The following is a 25471-nucleotide window of genomic DNA, read 5'->3' on the forward strand; positions in this document are numbered from 1 at the left end:
TTATGAATAAAATAATCCAACATTAGGAATTAACCTATAGGTAGATAGATCAATCGAGCTAAAACTTGAAAGCTACTTTATAAAAATTCAATTTCTGGCATATACCTGTATCAATTATATTTATTTATAGTTTTTACAATCCTGCTTCTAAGAAAAATTCTTTAAGAAGTTTAAGTTGGTGATTGTAATCCAAAGTGGCCTCGTGAATGTCTTGTTGTGTTTTGGTTTCGTTTCCAGCAAAACTCATACTTATGGCCTCAAATAAAACAGATTAAACTAACAAGAAATATGAAAGCACGAACAGACCTAGCATTTAGGGATTTCTTACTTCGTGTCAAAAATGGAAAATATCATGCAACAAAAGAGGATTTGATCCTTCTTCCGGACCAATTGGGTGCGAGGTCCAATAGTGATGAAAAAACCCAAAAAAGCAGAAAAAAACAGAAATGTAAAGACATAATGTTCAAACTAAAAAAATAAAAAAATGGTGTTCAAAATTTGAGCTAGCTAAAATAAGAAAGATGCTCCCAAATGATTCAGATTTTGTGTAGTTTGGGCTGTCCCAGATGGTTGGGCTTGGTGGGCTACTTTCTGCCTACCCCATCCCATTTTTTTGCGCGGATTGCCCTTCTTTTTGGATTTTTAAATTTTGTCCCATATTTGAGCCTTTAAATTAACATCCTATTACTAGTCTTTAATTTTTGCCCTTCACATTGCAACCCCGAGCGTTCACGCGTAAATCTGAGGTTCGAGTTTGAACAGCTCAAGCATAAATTAAAAAAAAAAACTAGTGAGGCTGGTTTAAGATAACTTGAAAATCAAAACTAAAATAAGTATAAAAGCTTAACAAGTTTGTTTGAGGGCATACTTTTAAAATGAGGGAACTTGTGAAGGAATTACAGTTGTTTTAGGTCATAAGGCATAACACACCATAATATTCCCATATTTGGCCGGGGCATAGCGAAATTTAAACATTTTTTTTTTTAAATATTGAACCTATGGGTTTTAATCAACAAAAATTAAAGATTTCAAATATGAGAAAGAAAATTTAAAAGATGACCCCAAAAAAGCGCAGAGTTGGATCACATGACCCAATTGAAAGAATGGGCTGCTGGATTCTTAAAGTGGAGCTGACTGAGTGAGGCTGGTTTCAAAAGAAAATCAAAACTAAAATTAAAAGTTTAAAATATGTTTGCTTTAAAATCGAACACATGTTTTAGGTCATACACCATATACCGGTATTTAATGCGATAAACCCAGCAAATCTTGCTTTTACAATTACTAGACAAATCATAAGTACTCTACTATGGTTAACACGAGGGATACCTAACTCCTATAAAACAAATAATATCAGGATTAGATGATTAACAACTCGATTTAAAGCGGATCCCGAGACTTCACCGATATAGAAAATATTAATCCAATATAATTTTTACAGTATAATTTAGTCCGAAATCAAGACGACGACCACTAAACCATAGGCGAGTTCAGAAGTCTCAAACATTAGCTGGATAATGTAGCTTTTACGTGTATAAGTGGACACATTAATTCTTATAGTCATAGATTAGCTAAGTTTGTTTTATCACTACTTCATGTAATCTCTTGGTTTGACAATTTTCCAGTTTAGGTTGTCAATGGGGCTTCCTAGTGCTTTGTTCAAATGACTAGTTTTTCATTAACATATGCAGTATTTGTTTTGTTAGAGAAAAAATTAAAAGAGGCGAACTCATAATATAAGTTAGCGAATGCGGAGTATTATTGCAGTCCGTACTATTTTATGACAAGAAGTTGTCAAAAATGTACATCTACCAGGACATTATATTAACAAGTGTTATCTTCAACAATTACTTCAGTAAATAAAAATCTAATTGCGCAAATCAGTGTTGCCGAAATATCCTTAAGAATTGTTTCCTTAATATGCATCAAACTTCATAGATTGTAATGACTCCCAACGTACCCTACAACAATTTTCTACTAAAAAGGAACCTAATTCTTCTAGTTCTTGTGTTTTCTTTTTGTGTTTTCAATCTTATTGAGCAACGTGCATATAATCGTTCATCAACAAGATATCTGCATATGGGTGACACATACATGTAGCGTAAAAATATATCACAGAGATCTTAATTTGACTAAGGAGAACCAAAGTTTCCTCCTTGCATTTGAAGTGTCTAGTGTTTTTGGACCACAGTATTGAAAAGCTATGAAGTCAGGCCACCAAAATTAGACAGATAAGATGTAACATTTGCAAGGGAAGTAAGTCAAACACCACCAAAAGTTGTGGTGAGTAATAAGTAGGAAAGTCAGGGTCCATACCTTTTGGTGCTCTAATTTACAAAATAGTGAGCAAATGTATAGATTTTATATATGTATGCTTAAATATACCCACATATATCTACACACACACTTTACGTATAATACACATATACTATACGTGTAATATACATATCAGTATATATATTTTAAATATTTGGTCTACTGTCGGTAATTAATTTGGCCGAAGAGACATAAATGAATAATACCCCTTTATTACTAATTAAAGGTTCCATATTCGAGTACTGAAGATAGAGTTGCTTTTCGTAGGGAACGTTTTAATTTCAAAATGGAACATTCTGGGCAAAGTCAGATCCAGTGACGGAATCAAAATTTTTACTAAAATAAGTAATGAACACATATATGAAGAAGCCAAGAGAATTCAACATATAATAATATATATACATAATTATTTTTATATCTATTTATACAGTACGGTGTAGTTTTCCAGCAAAAGGTATCAATTGACACTCTTGGAGAAGAATGCCTCCACCACTTGATTGGCCAGCGAATATCGAATATCTGGTGACAAACCAAAAAAAAAAAAAAGTCAAACGAAATTACAAAGTTCAACCGGCAGCTGGGCTATTTATTTCTCTATCTTACTTTTTTTTTTTTTTTCTTAAGTTGAATCTTTGATCTTTCGTTGTAAATTGTAGGAACAACCTCTTGTCACTTGCTGATGTAGTTGATACCTTGTTGCTTGCAAAAGTTACTACAAATTACTAGTCCGTAAACAAGTCATGAATGGAGATAAAGGAAAAAATGGAGTAATATTTCCTCCATTTCAATTTATGTATTAACTTATTTCCAAGTACGAAGATAAAATTAATTAATACTCGGTGTAACTTTAGATATGAAATCTTTAATTTTTTTGAAATAGAAATTACATAAAAAATATTATAAGTCACATATTTAACATTTTAAAATTTTTAAAAAATTGTCATCAAAGGAAACATTCTTTGACTCTCCAAATAGTAACTAAGAGACATAAAGCGGATCAAAGAGAGTTGTATATTTGTGTATATTCATGAAAAATTGTGTGTGAAATACATGATATACAACATGATATATACATGTCGTTGAGGCGTTCTCTAGGTCCGGTTTTTTGCTTGAAACAACTCCAAATCACTTCTCCAATATAATGCGACAGAAGGGCGGGTGATTGGTGAGAAAACAGGAGAATCTTGGCAATACTACTACTTCAGTATGGCAAATTAAAACTACCACTTCAACAGCACGTGCATGTTTTGCCAGCCATGCATGTGGAAATAGTTGAAATTTGGTTGGAGAAGTGTGGAGTTATAGTGTTACTGTTGACAAAGGGTGTAAGTTTAAAACATGCATGTTGTACTTACCAACAAGAGTTGTGACGAGATTAATTGGATCCTTCACGCTTTTAATCGGAGGTCTCGTGTTCGAGCCCTGTGTATGAAAAAAATCGATTAAAACGTTTCTCCCTTAAATAAGTCTTACGCGACACGAATTAAATTAGTCGAGGTCTCAATATGGACACCAGACACTGAACGGAGAACGGAAAAAAAAAACATGCATGTTGTTGCAATTATTAATACGTAAATCATTTTCTATGTAAGGGAAGAATAGTTTCTTTGTTGTGAAGTCTCGTTTGCTTATGTGATACTAGTGAGATTGTACTGTAAGCATGCACGACATGGACTTAATTTTCTCTATAGAGAATGTGTTGAGGATTTCAAGTTTAGGTTCGTACATAAGAGAAGATGTGTTACAAACGATAATAGTTAAAGAAATACGTTCCGTGTTAAATAATCTGGCCATGAATTATCTTTTATTCAAAAAAAAAAAAAATTCTAAACAACTTCGGTTATATATTAAATTAATTGATTTTTTTAAAAAGATGAGCAAGTTTGAAAAATGATTTTTTTAAAATTTTTTTATTACATGGGGGTAGGTGAAAAAGTGGCTATGCGGATGTAAATTAAAAATATGGCTATGTGAATGTAATTACTTATGATGGATTGTACATTATTGAAATTTCCCCATAAATAAAAGTTTCCTTTCTATTTTTATAATTTAATTTTTTAGATGAGATAATGACATATATAACTTGACGAGTTTTAAAAAAATGAATATCTCAATTCATCACTCCAAACTTTACTTGCTGTATTTACGTTAACCATTGACGAATTCATCAATGGGTTAAAGAAAGAAGGCTAAAAGACATGTTGAGTTTGTTACGAAAAGTATATATACCTTTAATTGTAAGTGAAGTTAGCCTGAATATAATGTAGTGTTTAAAAAATATGGCTTACCTATTCAGTGTATACAACTTCAATTATAACAACAGATCTTAGGGAATATAAAAAACAGTAAGAACCCATACATCAGCCATGAAGCTATAGTCATTTGCTTCTATTAAATTTCAAACTGCAACAACTTTACACCTAAAATCCAACTTTGAAACAACTTGTAGTGAATTACCAACAAAAAAAAAGGTATTCAAAAGTATCTTCGAGCACACTATTTTATGATATTATTCACTAGCTATTATTACCTTCTCTTGTTCTTACTTCCCCACAATAAGCAGAAATAAAACAAAATCCTAAAGAAAAATCCCCATGCAATTGTTACCCACAGGCAACTCCATTTGTTTAGCTGAGTGATTCCTTGTTGCACTAGTATATCTGCACCAGTAGTCACACATGTGGAACTTGTTATCCTTACGTTCAACGTTCTGCTTATACTGCCTAACAGCTTCTCCTTTAACGAATTGGGCACAGCCCCGAGTGGGCTGTTATCGAACAATTGGACCCCACGAACAAAACATTTCGTGGGGTCGTGGAATTCGTTCTGTAACACAGCTTCGTACGGGTACTTCACAAGGGAGAGATAATGGAACCAGATCCAGTAAGAAGGGATTCTATCACGGTTCATGAAGAATCCGCTGAATAAGAGGAAGTATGCAAGAATTGCTACGACGATTGTGTATCCGAGCATGACATGAGGGACGATGCCTGAGAGGAACGTAACGAATGAATTCCCCGCCCAAAACGAAGCCAAGATGACAAAAAAGTAGAACAAAAAGCCCGAAGCTCCACCGTCTAGGCCAACAGCCCAGAATGTCAAGGCCGCGAATGATAAAGCTAGGAATATCAACGCTGGTATCGAAACCAAAGCATGAGAGAGGCAATAAGACGATCTCCGGTATGCGTTGTACGCTGTTTCCCTCATGAAAATGTACCTTTCTTGTATAAAAACGGGCAACGCATCCGCACATGTGTAGTAAGTTGTTGACATCGCGAACGCGAAGAATCCAAGGCGTTCCCTTACGCCTTTAGGGGAATTGTCAAGTCTCCAGAACATGGTCGCAAGGATGAAACCCGTGACCATGACTGCCCCGAAACGGACTGCAAAAATCTCCGGCATACGCCATGAGTTTGTGAATGATCGCTTTGATAACACCGCCAATTCGGTCCATATTGGATTTGCAAAAGTTGGAACCATAGAAGTAGGATTAGCAGCATTATTTGTTGCACCAGGAACCAATTTCCCTCTAGAAATACTTGCACTTATTGCTTCCTTTAGTGATAAATGGTATCTGGTTGGCGTTGCTTCAAAATTCTGATTAGTACTACTACTGCTACTCCTTTTGGTATCTTGCCACGTTCTGTTGAAATCAACTAGTGTTTTTGTTCCACTAGGTGAACCTTCGAGTTCGCGTATTAAATCAAGCGCGAACTCTGTTCTGTTTTCATTTTCCGGAATTGGATGTCCAAAATCCGCGAAATACTGAGGTAAATTCAACGGCGAACCACTGTAAACAGTTTGTCCGTGTGACAAGAAAATCAATCGGTCAAGTAAACCAAGAATTCGGTAACTTGGCTGATGAATAGACATGATCACAATACTTCCACTTTGCGCGATTCGTTGAAGAACTTTTATTACCATGAACGCACTTGTGGAATCGAGTCCAGATGTAGGTTCATCAAGAAAGAGAATAATTGGATCATGAATGATATCAATCCCAATTGAGACTCGCCTTCTTTCACCACCAGACACTCCACGGTGTCCTTCATCGCCGATTATAGTTTTGGCAGCGTTTCTTAGTCCTAACTGATCGATTAAAGCTTGAACCCTAGCTTTCTTCTTCGATTTCGAGAGGGTACGTGGAAGACGAAACTCAGCAGCAAACATTAACGTCTCTTCCACTGTAAGCATTGGATAAAGAAGATCATCTTGCATTACATAAGCTGATATAACTTTCAACAACTTCGAATGTAATGTTTCTCCGTTCAATGTTATAGCTCCTTTTAAACTCTCCTTCGCTATACGATTCGCTAACGCATCGATCAACGTTGATTTCCCCGAACCAGACGCGCCTAGCACCGCAAGGAGCTCACCATCACGCGCCTCACCTGCAGTTGCGGATGCACCATAATAAGTATGGGTTCAATTGAACGCTAAAAATTTATCAAAATTGCAATAAATAGTACTCGCCGTCCCAAAAAGATTATCTTATTTTTTCTTATAAGTTCGTCTCAAAAAGATTGACATATTTCTATATTTAGTAGCAATTTAACTTTATGAGATTATTTAACTTTTAGTTTGTCTCAGGATTTCACTTTATTTATTAAACTCCGTACCAAATCAAACTAAGACATTCTTTTCTAGACGGACGGAGTAGACATAACTCATACCTCTAAAAATATATAGTAATGAGTTAAATGCAAAAGATGTTGAATTCATAAAGTTTAAATCCTAGATCCGTGTCTGCTCACCTGATATGTCGTTCAAAAGCACCTTCGTACGACACGTGGTTGTTTCCTCAGTGCGACGACTGATCACCGGAAAAGCAACTTTCCGGCGACTTTTTACTCTGTAGGTGAGGTTGCTAAACGACAACACGAACGGAATCGAGTGTTGTAAGTGAGGTTCCATGATAAGAACTTGATGTACCGGAGTTTCATCACCGGTGACATCACCAACGTTCTTTAACAACTGACCAAACGTAGGTGAAGACATTTCTACCATTTGTGTACGATCATAAAGAGGTTCACAATCTCTTACTGGTGATACATTTTGTGCTACAATTCTTGACATTTGTTTTGTATAGTATATATCTCTATAAAATCTTGATATGGGATTTTTTTTTTGAATGGATATGACTAAGTTGCGAGTTTAATGGGTATACGGCTGCTGACAAATCTAGTAACTATAGAAGAGGGCAGCAAAAAAAAATGGCGATAGAGTGGAAACTGAATTATGGTTTTCGAAGAGTTTTTTCAGGTTGGGAAGTAAATGATAAAATATTTGTGTATGGAACAAGAAAAGAAAACAAAGTGCCCCCACCATTTAAACTAGTGAGTTACTCTATAATAAGAAACTAAAAGAGCAGACAGCCTACTATATGTAGATTATGATCTTAATTAATTCCCCTAAGCCCTAAGGGGTGCATGGTTTGGTTGATAGTTCGGAATAATTACTTAATTTCAGCATAAAATTTTGTATTCGGGTCAATTTGCGCGCGCCTCAATTAATTATTTTATGAAATAGTATTTATTACCTTCTATCAACACAGCTATTTCTATACTAGGCTATTGTGCATGTCTTATGTGGCATTTGATTGGCGGTAGTAAATAATACATGTATTATATACTGAAAGCTAAATCTATGTTTTATTTTGTGTGAAATAAAAATTTGGAATAAGAATATATGTATTAGAAAAGTAGAAATTAAAATATTTAATAACAAATTATACCCTTTTAATATTAGCACTCAAGGATTTGACCTAGTGAGTTGAGAACCATGAAAATCTCTTTTAAAATTAATTATTATTTTATATATGAAAATCTCTTCATTACTAATCACTAAATAATAGTAATATTATTATTATTAATTCATAACTAATATGTGAACCAGACGATTCCTAAACATATTATATTCTTAGAGAGTTGGGGTTTAAGAGGAAATATATAAAAATATCTAAAAATATCTTGATGAATTGTGGAGCATGGGAAGAATTTTAAGATCATAAGGAGTGAGATGACCTAAATCTCCTAATCTTTTATCTACACGTCTGGTTTTACTGGGGGTAGAGGGGTTAGGAGAGGGGTAGAGGACACGTGGTAGTTGTTATTTGAGGAAGTTTGGGTCATGTCGACACAAAGGATGTTTTTTGTTTATGCCAGGTTCCTTATAAGTCTTGTGTATTTAGGTGTGGATGGTAATCTACTGACGGTAGACTACTGTTTGCGCAAGAAATATGGTTAGAAAAATGCGGCAAAGATTTTAGAGTTTTTTTTTTTTTTTTTAACACTAATTGTGTACTAATAAATATTTATACACCAAATCATTTAAAAAGCCTAAAACTAATTACTCATAAGTCGTTTACTCCTATTATATCAGAGTAACAGCAAATTAAACAACAAAATAACTCATTCCACAAGTGGGTCCGGAGAGGATAGAACATTATTTAAAAAATCTTCATTTTCTCATTGATTTTCCGTTGAATGTCGGTGGGAAAAATCTAAATAGTAGTGTTTCCACACGGAAAAATTAAGAAGTTTCGGTGTTTTTTCAATAAAGCTTGTTTTCCCATCATACGTTTTCCATTGAAATTTGGTTCGGTGAGAATGAGGTGGGAAAATCATGTTTATAGCATAAATTTTTCACTGAATATCGGTGAGAAAAACCTTTATTTTTCTAGCAGTGGAATGTATGCAGTTCTAAACTCTGCTTTTGTGAGATAGAGAGGTTGTTAAATAGATAATTGAGTTATATTTGAGTGGGTAAAATAAATCAGATCAACAAACAAATTACGTAAGTTTTAGCTCGCTGAATATCTGCTTGGATTAAGATGACAGATTAATTTGGACTAATAAACAAACAATGTGACATAACTTAACCAACAGACTGAAATGTCATTATTCATTCATTTATCTGTTCTTTTACAATTCGTTTAATTATCATGTCAAATTAATAAAAGATTTTTTTTAATGTATTTAAGACTATATCAGATAAATCTTCAAAAAGTTATTACTGTAACTTTTTTATGTTAGAAGAAGTTTTCTTATGGGTCAATTCGAGTTGAATATGCACTTAAAATTGACCCAAGTTTTCTGTCCAGGTCTGAAGTAGATAAATTATATTATTGTCCAAATTTAACACCTCCATACATTACTTTAGAGCATATCCTAAATCCGATCAAATTGCAGGAAGCCAGTGAAAAATCTTGTTCAACCCAGCTGACAAAAATTAAAGCAAGGTCATATTGTACATAAAAGTACAATTTCATTATGTCTTTACTTAGGTTAAATTATCGTTTCTTTGATTTTGTAGCACTCTTTTTATGTAGAATCCCAATTAGAAAACTCAAATTCATTTGAATTATACTTCAACTAATTTTAGGCTCACCACAAAAAAAAAAAAAAAAAAAAAAAAGCAAAGCTCCAAGCGGAATCACCGAGGGTTACGGTGTAACGGTGGAGCCCTCGACTTTTAATTAGAGATCTTTTTTTTTTTTTAAACTATTTTTTATTATATAGGGGGTAGGGAAGGGGAAATGGGGAAGGGGATTACGATGTGGGGATTTGGAACCTCGCCCATAAGTGAAAGTTCAGGTATTCAACCAACTGAGCTACTAAATCCCTACTTTTAATTAGAGATCTCGAATTTAAGTCCTAATAGAAAATTTCTTGTTAGACACTTCTCCCTAGGCCTTACATTATGCAAATCCTAGTTAGCCGGGACTTCAAAACAGATAGCGAACACCAGATAGAAAACAAAAAAGACTAAGTTCGGGCTCCAGCCAGCGGACATCTAACGTGGTGGTCTTGGGTTTGATCTCACTACCACCTATTATTAAAAAATTGATTTTTTATGCTTGGCTCATGCGAAATAACCAAGCTAACACATAAGGAGCGTGTTAGAGATATAATATAAATAAATAAAAATATGTCTTTAACAACTTATATAAATTCTTAGATAAGATAGTAACTCGACTTCATTACTTTTAACCAAACCACGCATTAATGGCACCTGATTTCTACACCCAAAAAGACCAAACTAAAACGCGCGAAGCTAAAAAGTAGTTCTACGTGTTAGGTTTAAACTTATATTCAATTTAATTACTATGCTTTATTGTTTCTTCTATGTATGGATGTGAATAAATTGAACACAGTAGGCAATTTATTGTTGTAGTACTATTTGACAAAAAGGATTTATGATACAATTAAATGACGTTGAACTAGTACAATATCTATACAAGTTTGGCAGCCCCTTCTCATCAATAAACCTAACAACCTATTAATTGCAAAATGTATACAACCATTGTGGCTCGTTTTCTTCATTTTCTTACCCGTTCAACATTCATTAATATTGAAGGTTATGAATGACCTACTCGATATGTATCACTTTCCTCTTAAAGAAAAGAAGTCCTCCCTCCGTCCTTTTTACTTGTCCTCTACGCTACAAATAGATTTTTCATTTTTACTTGTCCTGATTTGAAAACCAATAGATAATTTATTATTTCATAATTATTTTACCCTTACTATTAATTATTGGGGTGGAAACTTCAATGAATTGTTAGTGGCTGCACAACTTTTCAAGTATGTTTGATTTATTTCAATTATTTAGATGATTTATAATAATTAGGGGTGATATATTAAAATTGTCATTTTATTTATTGTTTCTTAAGGTGTGTGAGTCAAACATGTACAAGTAAAAATGGACGGAGAGAGTAATTTTTGTGTTACTAGTGCACATAGAGAAATGGTTTCTTATGTTCACTTATAAAAAATAATTTTATAAAATCTCGTTTTACTTATCTTATATGAAAATTGTTATACAACTAAAATAACATTTATAATGGACTATAAAAAAAAAAATCCCGTCACAAAGAATATATTCCTATTTACTAATCATTATTTGCATCACAATTTCTGCATTATTAACCATATAAAAAAAATGCTCACTAGCCACTTTTTGGCTTTCTTTTTGAGAAATAGTCATCAGGTTCCATGATAATGTCCTCAGATTTCACTCACTTGTGAAATACGGAGTATAAAACTTCATGACAGTGGATATTTTTTAGGCTAAAAAGTATGTTATTTATAAAATTTACTCTTATTATCTTGGCATAACGTGTCTCTTAACCGAACGACCCCTTATCATGTATTGTTAACGTGCTTTTATATTTTAGAAGCAACACGATGAAGAATGACATTATAATAAAAATAATTAAGGTAATGGTGTCAAGTGGGCCGGGCCGGACCGGGCTATTTAAACGTGGGCCACAAGGGGTCGGGGCCGGGCCGGGCCGGACCGTATGTTAGAGGCCGGGCTTGGAGAGGGAAAAGGGTGTCATTGACCCCATGATGATAGGGGCTACACCTGTTAATCGGGCGGTTATAGTTAGTGGGCCGGTTTTTTTTTTTTTTTTTTAAAGTTCTAATACAAAAATAGATATTTACATTTACTAATAATAATAAAATTAACATTTACATCTAAGGATAAAATTTCTAAATTAAAAAAAAGTTTAGTCGTCGTCAAATTCAAAAAGCTAGCCGTTATAAATTTAAAAAACTAGTCGTTGCTAATTTTATTTGAACCCCTAAATTTATGAATAACTTCACTTTGGTCATATTTTCAAACTATAAATACCCCTCCATTCTTCTTCATTTTCACACAATTCTTCCACAATTCTCTCTTTATCTAAATTTGTTATTCAACTAGTGTACATTACTTCACCTCCACCTTCTCCTCGAGTTCGAAGATCAACTTCAAGTGCGGTGTGGATGCATTTTGAGCGAGTAAATGAGGAACATGTTAAATGTCAACATTATGGTGACATATATCTCCACAAGTCCGGAGCGTCGGGTATTAGCTTATTAGGGGGGTGGGGGGGTGGGGGGGTACCGGTGTGTTGCGTAGACACTTGTGAAAAGGCATGAGATTGAACCGAATGATTTATCAAAGGTATATTTGTTGAGATAAGTACTATCACAATCTAATATATACTATATCGAAAATGTATCAAAGGTATAGTTGTTGAGAAAACAAGATTGTCTAGCTTTAAAATACAATTTTAAAGAAAACTAAAGTGCTCCGTAAAAAGAGACTCCTAATTTATTGGGATACAATGTTTTTAAAATACTTATTATTAGTAATAAATGTAGTACTTATCTTTTTTTTTTTTTTTTTTGAAGTGGGCCGGGCCGGGCCGGTGCCCCGGTGGGCCATCACCCGGGCTACTGGTGGGCCGGGCTGGTGGGCTGTCCACCTTGTCCGGCCCAGCCCCCTAATAAATCCCACCTAGCCCAGCCCCTTACACCTCTTAGTGGGTCTGGGCCGGGCCGAGTTTACCGGGCCTGGTTCGGGCTGGCCCGGCCCACTTGACACCCTTAAATTAAGGATCATAATATGTTGATGTGAAAGTTTCTATATAAACTTCTAAAACACATGACAAAATGACAATATATAGTGGATAGGAAGGATATTAAAGACCTAAATTAGAAAAACCCCAACAACAACTACTTGCAAGAACCCAAAATTTGGTCAAAAAGCTATGTCCTGATCGCGGAACTCCTCAAACACGAACGCAATAGCCCATTCTAAAAAAATGTTGTTGTTTTTGCTTAATTTATTAGTAGTAAGTTTCTAGATATACTCCCTATAGTACTGCTAGCAGCTATTACTATTCACTCTATTTTGGGATATTTCTGTAAAGAAATGAATCTTGGATCTAACTCAGCCCCTGATGGGATGCGGGGTGACCATCATAAAATTGGAGGTTTCGTTCCGAACTTCAAGATCCACAAAATGCTTATGTGGATATTTAAAGAATGGAGAGCAAAGCCCAAGATAATTAGAAGCTCAAAATAAGAAAGTAGACCAATGTCTTTGGTACCAATGTCTTTGGTCTTCAATTAAGAGGCCCTAAGTTAATGTTATTAAAAATATTTTTACTTAGATATGAACCCTAGTATAAATAAGCTATTATGTCTTTATTTTGGAAGATAGATTATGTTGAATTATGAATGTAGATTACTCTTTTGAGAGTTGGGGATTGTCCCATACCTCCTCTTGAACCTCTCTTGAATTACTACGTGTAGGTAATTCATGTATGAGTTCATATCTCTTCTCCTTTCAGATTATATTTCGTAGTTGAATGTTAATCTAATTAGTTCCTAGATTCTCTTCATTGTTTCTTTGGGTTAATTGATTGCATTTCAATTCTAGATTTATCCTTTCTTTCTTCTTATCCTAGATTCGAGATTATTGGTTGCATTTTTGTATGTCTAGGTAATTAATTACTTAGGTGTGTATTTATCCCAACAATTATCTTAATCTTTCTATCCTTTTTATTGCTTTCCATAATTGTTCTTGGTGTTCATGTAGGGTTGAAGAACCCATCTTCAATTTACTTGGATTCCCGAGCCCGTTTCACATCAGCCCCAGAAACTAGCTCATGAGAGGAGGATTACCCAAGTCCATATAAGGAGATTAAGTAACCCATCCACAACCGATGTGGGAGAATCAACACCCCTTGCACGCCCGACATCTGGAGCATGGACAATACTCCCTCCGTAAGATAATAAGTGGTGTTTTAGGATTTCAAGAACAAATTGATCTTGTTCTTCCAAACTTACCCTTATTTATAATCAAGAATCATTAAGTAACTTTTCTTTTTCTAGGCATTAATTAGGGATATGTTAGTAAAAACACTCATAATTTTCTAGGAGTGAGCAATTTCTTAAGGGGTGTGTATAAGCTAAAAACACCACTTATCATGGAACGGAGGGAGATGGGGCCCAACATCGGGGAAACAATGAATTGAGATGGGCCTGGATCTGGGATTCGACTCTTAAGAATGAAAAAAAAAATACTAATTGGGAACAATTCCCCTTTTAATCAGCTTTGCGATATGCAATTTGGATTAATCGGTACCCAAAACGGGTACGAGACACTAGGTAGGAAATTAAAACAACAAAAAGAGAGACGTTGTGAGATGGAATTGGTATTTTTACAATACACAATGTTGTTCATGCTGTTAGCTATACTTAGTTAGCCTATGTTACCAACCAGTACTGTGGTTTTGTACTGATCTGCACTTGCTGTATTTTTTTATGAATGTAGAGTACCAGGTTGGGTCTTCCTCCGCCTCCCGTGGCTGATAGTCGCCATCAACTTAGCATCGAGTTTTCAGGTTGAGCACGAGTCGTTCGCCGCCTTGAAGACTCCTTTTATTATTATGTCTTACTTTTCTACTCTGAGACATAGACAGATTGATGTATTTTTATATTCCAGACTTGTATAATTTCATTTAGATGCTCTTGTATGACTTAGATCAGACCCTGCTGGTATTTTCCTTATTTCTGCACAATTTCTATTATATATTATTGTGAGACTTACATAATTATTCTTTTCCGCTTGATTGATTTATTTATTTAGGTTTTTATTTATCGTTGGGTTAAGGGTTCGCTTACCGAGGTGGGAAGGGTAAGCGCCCGCACGACTTAGTCGAAATGGGTCGTGACAAGTTGGTATCAGAGCCCTAGGTTACCCGGTCTATAATACAAGAGCGTGTCTAGTAGAGTCTCGTAGATTGGTACGATGAGCTCCGTACTTATCTGCGAGAGGCTATAGGACATTTAGGAAATCTAACTTTCTTTCATTCTTTCGTGCTACTTTATTCTAATTAGTATTTGGAAAGATCAAATTGGTATCTGACTCTTATTTCTTCTCTCACAGATGGTGAGGACTCGAGCTACTATAGCCCGAGGTTAGGTGCTAGATAATTATTTACATGTCTTAATTATTTACATGTCTATAATAAATTCTTAAGGAAAAATATAATTTGAAACAAGTTTAATAATATTTCCACATAAAAGACTCAAATATGTATGAGTTTGCTTTGTGGGGGCCACTATAACATTTTCCATGACATCATCATTTTTAGTGGCATAAAAATGCCCTAAAAGTTCTTAAAATTTACCAAAATTGTGTGACAATTTATTAAGTCATAAAAATTTCAAGTAGGGGTAAAAAAGGATAAAAAAAAAATTCAAGATGTACTTGGATTTTCTCAATGAAAGATCCTTCTGAGTTGTTTCTATATTTCAGAGTTTTTGTGCTGAAATACAAAATCAATTTAGTGTCTCTATTAGTACATTTCGTAGTGATAATGCCTTAGAATGTTTGTCCTCCCAGTTTCAGCAATTTACGACTCACCAAGAAATTATTCATCAGACATCCCGTCTATACACTCCTCAGCCAGATTGAGTAGCAGAGTGGAAGAACATGCACCTCATTGAGACTGCTCGCACTCTTCTCATTTAGTCTCATGCTCCGCTTTTTGGGCAGATGCAGTTCTCACATCTTGCTATTTAATTAATCGGACGCCCTCATCTTTGGGGAAAGATAAATTAGCCCCTCGTGCCTTCAAATGTGTCTTTCTTGGCTATTCTCGGATTTAAAAGGGGGTATTGTTGCTACTCACATGATCTTCGTCGGTACCTTATATCAGCTGATGTCACATTTTTTGAGTCTCAACCTTTCTTTACATCATCTTCTTATCATTCTGACATATCTGAGGTCTTACCTATACCTACTTTTGAGGAATCTACTGTTACTTTTACATTTCTATCCACAACGCCACCAGTCTTCCCGATTTTTGAAGAATCTGCAGTTACTTCTACGTCTCCACCCATAGTGCCACCACTCCTGACTTATCATCATGGATTTGAGCGAAGGGTAAGATTTACACTCTATCTCCTAGCGAAAATTTCATTGAATCTTTTCTGTTAGAAGAACTTATTAAATTATTTGGTTGTTAACAAAGACCATGATTTTGATTCTTCTCCTTAGCTAGAGGAGCAATCACATAGATCAAAGGGTGGTCACTTTGAACACTTTCGGTGAAAAGAAATTATACCTATATATAGATCAAAATATATTAATCTTATATAGATCAAAATATATTATTCCTTTAAAAAAAAATGAAGAAATTTATGATTTCGCCACTATTTTAAGTCATGAGTGGCATGTATCCTAGACTGTGGTACCAATTTGATTGACGAAAAAATTTTGGTTACCACAATACATATGAAGTTTATGCTCTTTAATGTAAAAGATATTTACACAATTGATATAATTAAAATATACATTTAGTGATATTCTAATAAGCATAGAGTAACCAATTGCCACTACATTGTAGGTTAAAGTAATTTGATACTCCCTCCGTCCCAATTTATGTGGAACTTTTCTTTTTTCGAGAGTCAATTTGACCAAACTTTGAAGCTAAATTGGATTAATTAACTCAATATTTTAAGATTACAATTTATATATTTGAAAACTAAATGAAAAGTAATATAAGTTGCAACTTTTCCTATATCAATTTGGTAAAAAATACATCTTAAAATGTTGGTCAAAATTCATGCAGTTTGAATCTCGGGAAGCGAAAAGTGCCACATAAATTGGGACAGAGGGAGTAGTATATAAAAAAGAAGATGCACCTTAATTGATCTACTTAAACCTAGATAGGTAATTGAAGCTCCACCTTTTTGTTTGTTTATTTATTTTACGTCTTTCTACCTTCCTTTGTACCGAAGCAAGTGAAAAGAGAAATATCATACAGGACAAAGGAAAGTACATCCGGAGTGCCAAGTTCCTATTGGTGTTTTTGGTCCCATTCAGTGTATAGTATTAACTTTAGTACTCGATTAATTCGAATTTAAAAATTTCTAGTTTAAAGAGAAAATGATACTTACATTGTAGGAAAAGCCGAAAAGGCAAAGCAAAGAGATTCTTTCTTAACGATAAAGCAATCAAAGGAATAATATAGAGAGCACTAACCAAAAGATAAAAAGGGAAAATTGTTAATTAATGGATTAGATCAATTGCAGTCCCCACCAGCTTTAGCTTAAATCATTGAATTGAAGTTCCCCCTTAATATAAAAAGAAGACCGTAACAGAAGTCTTCTGTACAAAATATGGAAAAAGATATAGCAAACAGTGAATATCATTAGGGAAACTTTTGTTGCTTAATGAAACTGTACGGAGCCAATGTCATAGGATTGTTTTATTATAAGCTGGTTGGAATTGGCCCCATCGAAAAAGTTAGTGGGTCTCACCTACAAAAATATTGAAACTTCCTCGATACTAAACGAGTGATATATGTAACTGAAATGGTAAATTAATAGTACAATGTGAAAGAAAGAAAAAGGTCATGGCATAATTTCATACCTTTTTGGTATATCGAAAAAAGATAAATAAAATGCCCCCGCCGTCAACCTTTTGGCTCTAAAATACCCTTATTTTTAACGATGCCTTATGAAATTAATCTTAATGAATTTATTTATTATGCCGTCAACTATTACTCCCTCCGTTTCAATGTATGTGAACCTTTTCGGATTACGAGGGTCAAACTTTATAACTTTGACCGTAAATTTTGACATAGATTTTTCAAGTTTGTAAAAATAAAATTTATATATTTAGAAACTACATAAAAAATACTATAAGTCATGGTAATTTATAATTCAAATAATTTAAAAAAAATATAAGAAAAAGGTTGTCAAAGGACTACTTCGTTGACTCCCAAAATAAATTGAAACGGAGGCAGACAGTGGCAGTGACCATCATCCAACTACCCCGAGATAGAGCGAACCCATAGGATACATCATAATTAACTTCATTAGCCAATCGATAACTAAATAACAGGGGAAGTTTAATAAATCTCAACATATTAGTCATAGATAATAATATCTGAATCATCTTCCCATGCTGAGAGCATAATCCTCAACAAATACATAACCCGTAATGGAAACATCTAAGAATCTCTACCAGACACCGCATGATAAGTAAAGTCTAAGAATTAAAAAGCATAAGCTAGATGAATAATCTGCATTTAAGCAAGAAAAGAGAGTAAATGAAAGAATAAAGGAAACCATTAATTAAAACAACAATTAATTAAAACATCACAAAATCATTCTTGCATAGAATCCCTTTAAACAATTCTATTCAAACCAATTCCACACACTCAATAAAACCCAAAACAAAAGGAAATTAAACACTAAAAAACTAAAGCAAAATATTCAAGTTTGAGATAAGTTCTCATTGACAGCCCTAAAATTTGATTAATGCTTCTACAATGTGAATGTCTTCAAGTGGTTCGCAACAGAATCCGCCCCTGTCATTTTATTTTTCACTAACAGCTAGTTGCTTCTCCCGTTTCACTCAAACTGTAAGACATAAATAATAATTAGTATTCAATAAAAGACAACAGATTTATCAATTACCTAAATTAAAGAGTAATTATAATGTTTACTTAATGGTGAGAGTCATTTTTTATAGAATTATATTTAACTTCATATTAGTTGCTCCAACCAATACTGAAACAGTTTTACTAATTTTTAGTATGCAAATTTTCATCAAGAAACTCTCCAATGTACTATTATTATTATTATTATTATTATTATTAATAATAATAATTTGTAATTGTAAGATATATGTTTTCGAAGTTATTTTCATTCATCGACTAAACACCAGCAAACATTTTTTAGGAAAGTATACCCATGAAAATCAAAATAATTACTTTTGTCGTACAAGACAAAATCTCAGCCATAATTAATTTACTTATAGCCAATTATTTGTAATTGACTTTTATTAGTAAGTTTGTGATGTAAAAATAAAAAATAAAAAATTAAAGCTAATACTAAGAGATGAGCGGCAGAATAAGTATAAGCAATTAAAAGAAATGGTGATTAGGGATTGGGATTTTGTTACCTCTGCCATTACCAAAGAGAGGCCGAAATGCCATCAACAATCAGATCTCTTCAACCTCTCCACGTGTTTCATTCTCTCGGGAATTTCATTTAGCTTTGGACATTCATGGATACCAAGACCTCTAATCAGAGGCATTGCACTTGTGGCTAAATGCCATCTTTCTAGCTCCTCAAGATATTGAAGACGAAGGAACTCCAGTTGACTGAAGCTGTTATCACTGCAGGTAATTTCTTTTCCAATATAAGCTCCGTATATTAATTGGAGATCCCTTAGGTTTGGCAACATTCCCAGAATAGGCATCGGATCTTCCATGAGATTTGACGCCTGAAGGATCATCATTGTGATTGAATTTGGAAATGGGTTTGACGGGGGCAGTTTTTCTATTCTCCCATTTAACCTCAATTTCTGGAGCTTTTGACAAAAACTAAGAAATTCTAGGGCTGGGAATGATTCATCAATTTCACACTCCAATTTGAGAGTGCTAAGGCTTTTCAAGCTGCTAATGTTGTTTAGGGAGTCAGATTTCTCAATACTATCCATGCTTAATTCTCCAAGATTGACTAAATCAACAGGGTTAACATCTCGCCACTGATCACATTGAATGCCTCTAAGAACTTGAAGACTTGTGAGTTTGTTTATATGTTGCAGGGGTTCTGAATATGGAGCAAGTAAATGTCTTAGATTTACTAGGTTAGCTATCTCAGGAGGTAAGTGGCATGGGTCTCCCTTTTTAAGGACATCAAGTGTCTGTAAATTCTTGAGGTTGCCTATGGAGGAGGGAAGAACAGGGATATCTCTCAATCTTAAGAACTTAAGGTGGTACAAACTTCCTATGGCATCAGGTACTGCAGAACGATTCTCCAAGTACAATACATGTATATGTTGGAAACCATTACGGAAGTTTATAATATCCAACTTATCGAAGAACATAACTGACCTTAACTTCAAGTTAGAAAGATCAAGTGAGAGGTACCTTTGTGCTTGACCATGAATGACATGTCTGAGACATAAGGAGGATATGGAGTGCTTTCTTGGATCATAAATGTCAAAGAAGTTTACCTCCAATGCCTTTTTTACGGCAAGATCCCGAAGTAGATCATGAATCCTGCATTGAGTAACTTTTTCCCAAAATGTATATGCCACTTGAACCAAGCTTCGTCTTATCAGCTCATTCAAGAAGCTTTCAGCGACATCCTCCATTCTTTCTTCTCCATTTGGTATGAAACCTTCGGCCATCCACAGCCGCATTATGTTGTCAGCATTGATCACACTATCTTCTGGAAAAATACCGAAGTAAAGAAAACACTGCTTGAGCACAGTTGGCAAATCATTGTAGCTCAATGATAGTATGTAGGAGATTTCAACAGAGTCATCTTTAATATTCTGCCAAAGGTGGTCCTTCACCTTTTGCCATTGTTCTATCCCCTTTTATGCGAAAGTAGTCCACTTAATACAACAATCGCAAGAGGTAAGCCTCCACACTTGTCCACCATATCCTTAGCTAGCCTTTCCATTGTTGGGACCATTACCTGAACATCGAGTAGTTTCTTGCAAAAGAGGTCCCAACTCTCTTCTTGTTTAAGGTAACGGAGTTTATGGACAAAACCTTTGTTATCTGCTCTTTCGGCAACATCCTCCTTCCGCGTGGTAATGATAACTCTGCTGCCATTCTTGCTATCCGGGAATGCTCTTTTCAGACTTTCCCAAGCTTCTCTATGCCATACATCATCGACCACCACAAGGTATTTTTTCTCTTTCAGTAGATTCCGAAGGTGTCTTTCTAGATCTGTCACGTCCGTCATCTTTTCCAACAGATCTAGAGTTTCCCTGTCACATCCTTGGATGGATTTGATGATATTCTTTAGGAGATCCATGGTGTTATACTCTTGAGAAACACAAATCCAAGCGCGTGTTGGGAAGCTAGAGACTATATTAGGACTATTGTAGAGGTTTCTCGCAAGAGTGGTCTTGCCTAGTCCGCCCATACCATAAATGGAGATGGCGCTTCGGTGAGGCTCTGCTTTGAGAAGTTCGGCTAGCAATCTTTCTACAACATCCTGAAAGCCAACAAAAATCTGATCTTGATCATCCACATAGGAGGTAGTTCTCCTCAGTGTTCTAACCATGGCAGACCGATTGTTTGGCCGATTACTTGGTCCTTCTCCTGCAATATTATCGATACTTCTGATAACATATGTCTTTCGTTTGCGGGAGATATCCTTGAGTCGCTGCTTGAGGGATTGGATCTCCTTGCTGATGTTGTAGAATTTGGCCTCCTTCCTGCATATGCAAGCGCAAGCCTTAAGACGACTAGCAAATTCATCATCATCGCCTTTACCAGCCTCAAAGCTGTAAGTCTCTAGTATAGCGACAGCATCATTAGCAACAGAGTTGATATCAAACACCCATTGTTGAACTCTATGATCTCCAACTTGCTTTTCTTCTGCATCTTTGAGGAAAGACTGCATGAAGAGAAGCTCATTTCGAAGCCACTGCACTTCCTCTCTCAGACTTAAACGCAGGTTAACTTCCTGTATGAGGAAATTCCCCAGGCTTTCAACTGCAAATGACACAAAGGCATCAACCATTTTCAAGAGTCTTGATATTTAGTATACTCAGAGCTGGAAAAAAAGGGGCTGTATGGAAAATATTGGAAGAAAGCTGGAGAAAGAGAAACAGTAGAGATAAAACTAAGATCAAGTTGAAGAAACTGAAGCCGTTGATTGTGAGTTTGATAAGAGATGAATACTGTTTTTGTGTTAATGAATTGAGTGTTTAAGATGGTCCATTAATAAAGTGATTAAAGCATAAAAAATCCGACAGAAGAACATGGGGCTTGTGGAAAAATATATGTGGGGAAAATTTAAAAGTAAGAATAATATGTGCTGTACAGTGGTCCACCACCTGATAATTCTGTTTGGACAATAATGGGGAAAATGATACAAAGTATATTTTAATAAGTCATTTATATTTTAAATCAAGTTGGCTGCAACTGCTGCCAGAAAGAAGTTGATAGAAAGTAAGTATATTTTAATATGTTGCTAGTTGTCATTTAACTACTCTTATATTTTAATTGTTTCAAGTTTGACCTGCCACTTCAATCCACGCTCAATAATTGATGTTTGTTGGATACGAATGTTACTTTTGATCGTAATCATTCTACATAAAACAATAATTTCCAATTTGGATTAATATTAGCTGGATTTGTATTCATTGTTTGTACACATCCCTGATAAATTAATTTAACTCCATGTTATTGTCCGTCACTATATATCGAGTATTAAATAGTAGTAGTAGTAGTATAATTGGTTTGTTTGGAGTGGGAGACCTGAAAAGCATCTTTCTAGACAATCATTTGATTTTATAGGAGAAAGTCAAATCAAAGTTGGCATAAGTTTGATGCAGAGTTTGTTATGAATGGGCCTGAACCAGTATTTGTAAATGGGCCAGTGGAATGGGATCCAGGGTGATAAATAGTGCCTTGTGGGAGCAATTGGGATTATGTGAACCTCTTATCTCCTTTCTTCGAGTCTGAGCTTGTCATCCCCATTCTTTGTTTACTGTTTCATTTCTTAGTTTTCCAATTGTAATTTCCTATTTCAGTTTGTTAAATACAATCATCTTCCCTCTTGTTGAGTATTTGTAGTAGTGTTTACTACAGAGTTAAGTATATTTTAGTTTAGTTTCTTCTTTTTTGATTAAGTAAAACAATAACATCAAATGGCGATTGACATTAGCAACTACAGTATTATTCATTGTTCGTACATATTCCCCAGAAAATTTAAAATTAATTTGGACGGCCAAGGAACTCCCCATGTTATGGCCCCGTCGAGTATTAAATAGGAGTAGTAAAATTGATGTTTAGTTGGTATAAGTCTCCTGTTAAGCTGCAAGTTTATTTTCTAAATGAAAGGTTTTCAGCCTCATTGCTCTGTTTTATGGATGATAGATACTACTGCTTTGCTGTGCATGTAATTTCCTCTTTTATTTTCCCATGTCTAATCTTTGTGAATTTTTCCTGGCCTCTATCATTCAGGCAAAACTGATCCATATGTTATTCTAAAACTTGGAGATAAGGTAATACGGAGCAAAAGAAACAGTCAAACTACTGTTATTGGACCTCCTGGAGAGCCTATATGGAATCAGGTGATTTAAATATAAATCTGTTGGCCTAATATGCTGATAGGATTTATTTGGTGGTGGCTTGCTTTATCTTCTGCTGTAAGCCTGTAACTTATACATCTTTTTCCCATGTTTCTTTTCCTTTTTTACAGGATTTTCACATGTTTGTCACAAACCCCACGAGACAAAAGCTATATATAGAAGCAAAGGATTCCCTTGGATTTACAGACTTGAGTATCGGCTCAAGAGAGGTACATGAAAATATTATCTATTGTATTTGTTTCTGAAAGGCAATCCATCTAAGTTTGTTGGTTTTGTAATGTGCCTTACACAAAATGGAAAATGGAAATGAATAAAGGGCTTATACAGTGCACAAAGTACTCCCAACTAGTGCAGGGGTGGAGGAGACTGGTTATACTGTACGTATCCTGTCACTTTCTTTTCTGCAAAGAGGCTGTTTCCATGCCTCAAGCCAGCGATCTAGTGTCACAAAGAGCAACTCTACCGTAGTGACAAGGCTAGGCCTCTAATAATGCAAATGATTACACTTGGAAAAGGATACTTTTGGCGTTTTATTTTTTTCTATGAGGCACATTATTATTAATGATGATCAGGGTAGATATTTGTATAAAAAGGTATCCTGCTAATGAATACTGCTTCTAGGTCGATCTTGGATCTCTCGAAGATACTGTACCAACAGACGTAATTGTGGTCCTCAAAGGCTGGGGACTACTGGGACCAAGGCCTGTAGGAGAGATTATACTGCGACTGACATATAAAGCTTATGTCGAAGATGAGGAGGATGAAAAGATTGAAGCAAGATCCATGGATTTGGATGCTTCAGATGATGAATTGTCCGACTTCGATGAACGAGATACTGCTGTCTATGAGCAGCTTGGGAAGAGTATGTCAAGTGGAACAGATAAAGAATCATTTATGGATTTATTAGCAGCATTAATTGTCAGCAGGGAATTCCAAGGGATTGTGGCATCTGAAACAGGCAATGGTAAATCTGTAGATGAGTTTAAAACTGGAGTGTCAACATCAAGACAACATACTCCTGCTAGATCTGTAGAGCAAAAGTCTGATACTTTTCCTGAAAATTTTGGAGGTAAAGTACATTGAATTGTTCTAGATAGTTCAAATCCCAGTTTCTTTGTTTTGCAGGAAATGCGTAGAGTTCTTCTCATTTCTTGCATCTCTAAATAACATTCTTATTTGCAGAATCAGCCCTGTTTTGGCTAGCGATTATTACAAGTATATCAGTTCTAATTGCTCTCAATGTCAGTGGTTCTAGCATTTTCAATCCATGAATAACGAAACAAAATAAAACTGATAGCCCCTGTAACGAATACAATATAGAGCTTCTGCGGGAATGATTCTGCCTAACCACACAGTTGTCACCACTCTGGGATTGCCCGAACAGAAACCTTATATTCAAGGTGTGTTTTTCTTCCGATCCTATACCTTAACTCACTTTTCCTCATGCATTTGTCATTTAAACTTATTTCTCTAACTCTTGTTGGATACCTTTGTCGGCCATTTGGCTAAGATCAACTGTAGTATCTGTTCTTATCAGTTCCCCTGCCTCTTGCTGTTATTGGCTTTTCATTCCTTAAGGGCATGGCTGTACATTCTTCAAATATGCAAACAACTTTTTTGTTTTTTGGGCTTTTCCTCTCCTCAAGCAATTTTTTTTAACGATTCAATTGTCTTCTGCAATGCTGATTTTTTTACCTACTGAGTAAGTGATTGTCGGAGTAAGTGATTTATATGCAATTAAATTTAGCAACCAATGACAAAGCTTCCATATAGGAAATTGGGATGGTTTTATGTAGTGTAACTTATATGCAACTAATTATAGCAACCAGTGACAAAGCTTTGAAGGTGACAATTATCTGGGTGGTTTATGTTGTGAACTTACTAAAGTTAAGACTTGTCTTTACTAAAGTTCTTTTCTCAAGAAAGTCATGCTCAATTATGTAAGTTTGGAGTTTTCTTTATACTTGTGAAATGTGGAAGGATTTAATTTCTTTTTATGGTTTAAGGTGAAGAATCATGATGTCAACTTAATTCCAACGTTAATTTAATGGTAGCCGTACAAAGGGTTGCTAATAATTTCATTGAGGCATAACACATTAGGTGGCCGTATAAAGGGCTCCGAGTAACCGTACAAAGGGTTAACATTTTTTAATAATGAGGTGCAACATGAATGGTAACCGCATAAAGGGTTACAAACAGCCATATAAAAATATTTTCATAATGATGTAAAAGATTT

The 25471-nt window shown here is 34.9% G+C and overlaps 2 protein-coding genes and 2 pseudogenes across 2 annotated transcripts; 2 read left to right on the plus strand and 2 right to left on the minus strand.

Annotated features, from left to right (window-relative positions):
* Positions 1 to 4673: 4673 nt before the first annotated feature.
* On the minus strand, positions 4674 to 7651 carry LOC132044812 (ABC transporter G family member 6-like). The gene is made up of 2 exons (XM_059435341.1): positions 7068 to 7651; positions 4674 to 6704 (listed from the first exon to the last, which is right to left on the minus strand). The coding sequence occupies exons 1-2, from the start codon at positions 7387 to 7389 to the stop codon at positions 4840 to 4842; spliced, it is 2187 nt and encodes a 728-aa protein (XP_059291324.1). The 5' UTR covers positions 7390 to 7651; the 3' UTR covers positions 4674 to 4839.
* Positions 7652 to 14296: 6645 nt separating this feature from the next.
* Positions 14297 to 24930, plus strand: LOC132044824 (uncharacterized). Its single transcript, XM_059435360.1, has 8 exons — positions 14297 to 14305; positions 14425 to 14494; positions 15815 to 16041; positions 19237 to 19294; positions 23108 to 23217; positions 23346 to 23444; positions 23857 to 24304; positions 24418 to 24930. The coding sequence occupies exons 1-8, from the start codon at positions 14297 to 14299 to the stop codon at positions 24504 to 24506; spliced, it is 1110 nt and encodes a 369-aa protein (XP_059291343.1). The 3' UTR covers positions 24507 to 24930.
* Positions 18284 to 21951, minus strand: LOC132044797 (putative disease resistance RPP13-like protein 3; annotated as a pseudogene).
* Positions 24720 to 24852, plus strand: LOC132044832 (U2 spliceosomal RNA; annotated as a pseudogene).
* Positions 24931 to 25471: the final 541 nt, after the last annotated feature.

This window comes from Lycium ferocissimum, unplaced genomic scaffold (genome assembly GCF_029784015.1).
Source record: "Lycium ferocissimum isolate CSIRO_LF1 unplaced genomic scaffold, AGI_CSIRO_Lferr_CH_V1 ctg525, whole genome shotgun sequence".
In the NCBI taxonomy this organism is placed as follows: domain Eukaryota; kingdom Viridiplantae; phylum Streptophyta; class Magnoliopsida; order Solanales; family Solanaceae; genus Lycium; species Lycium ferocissimum.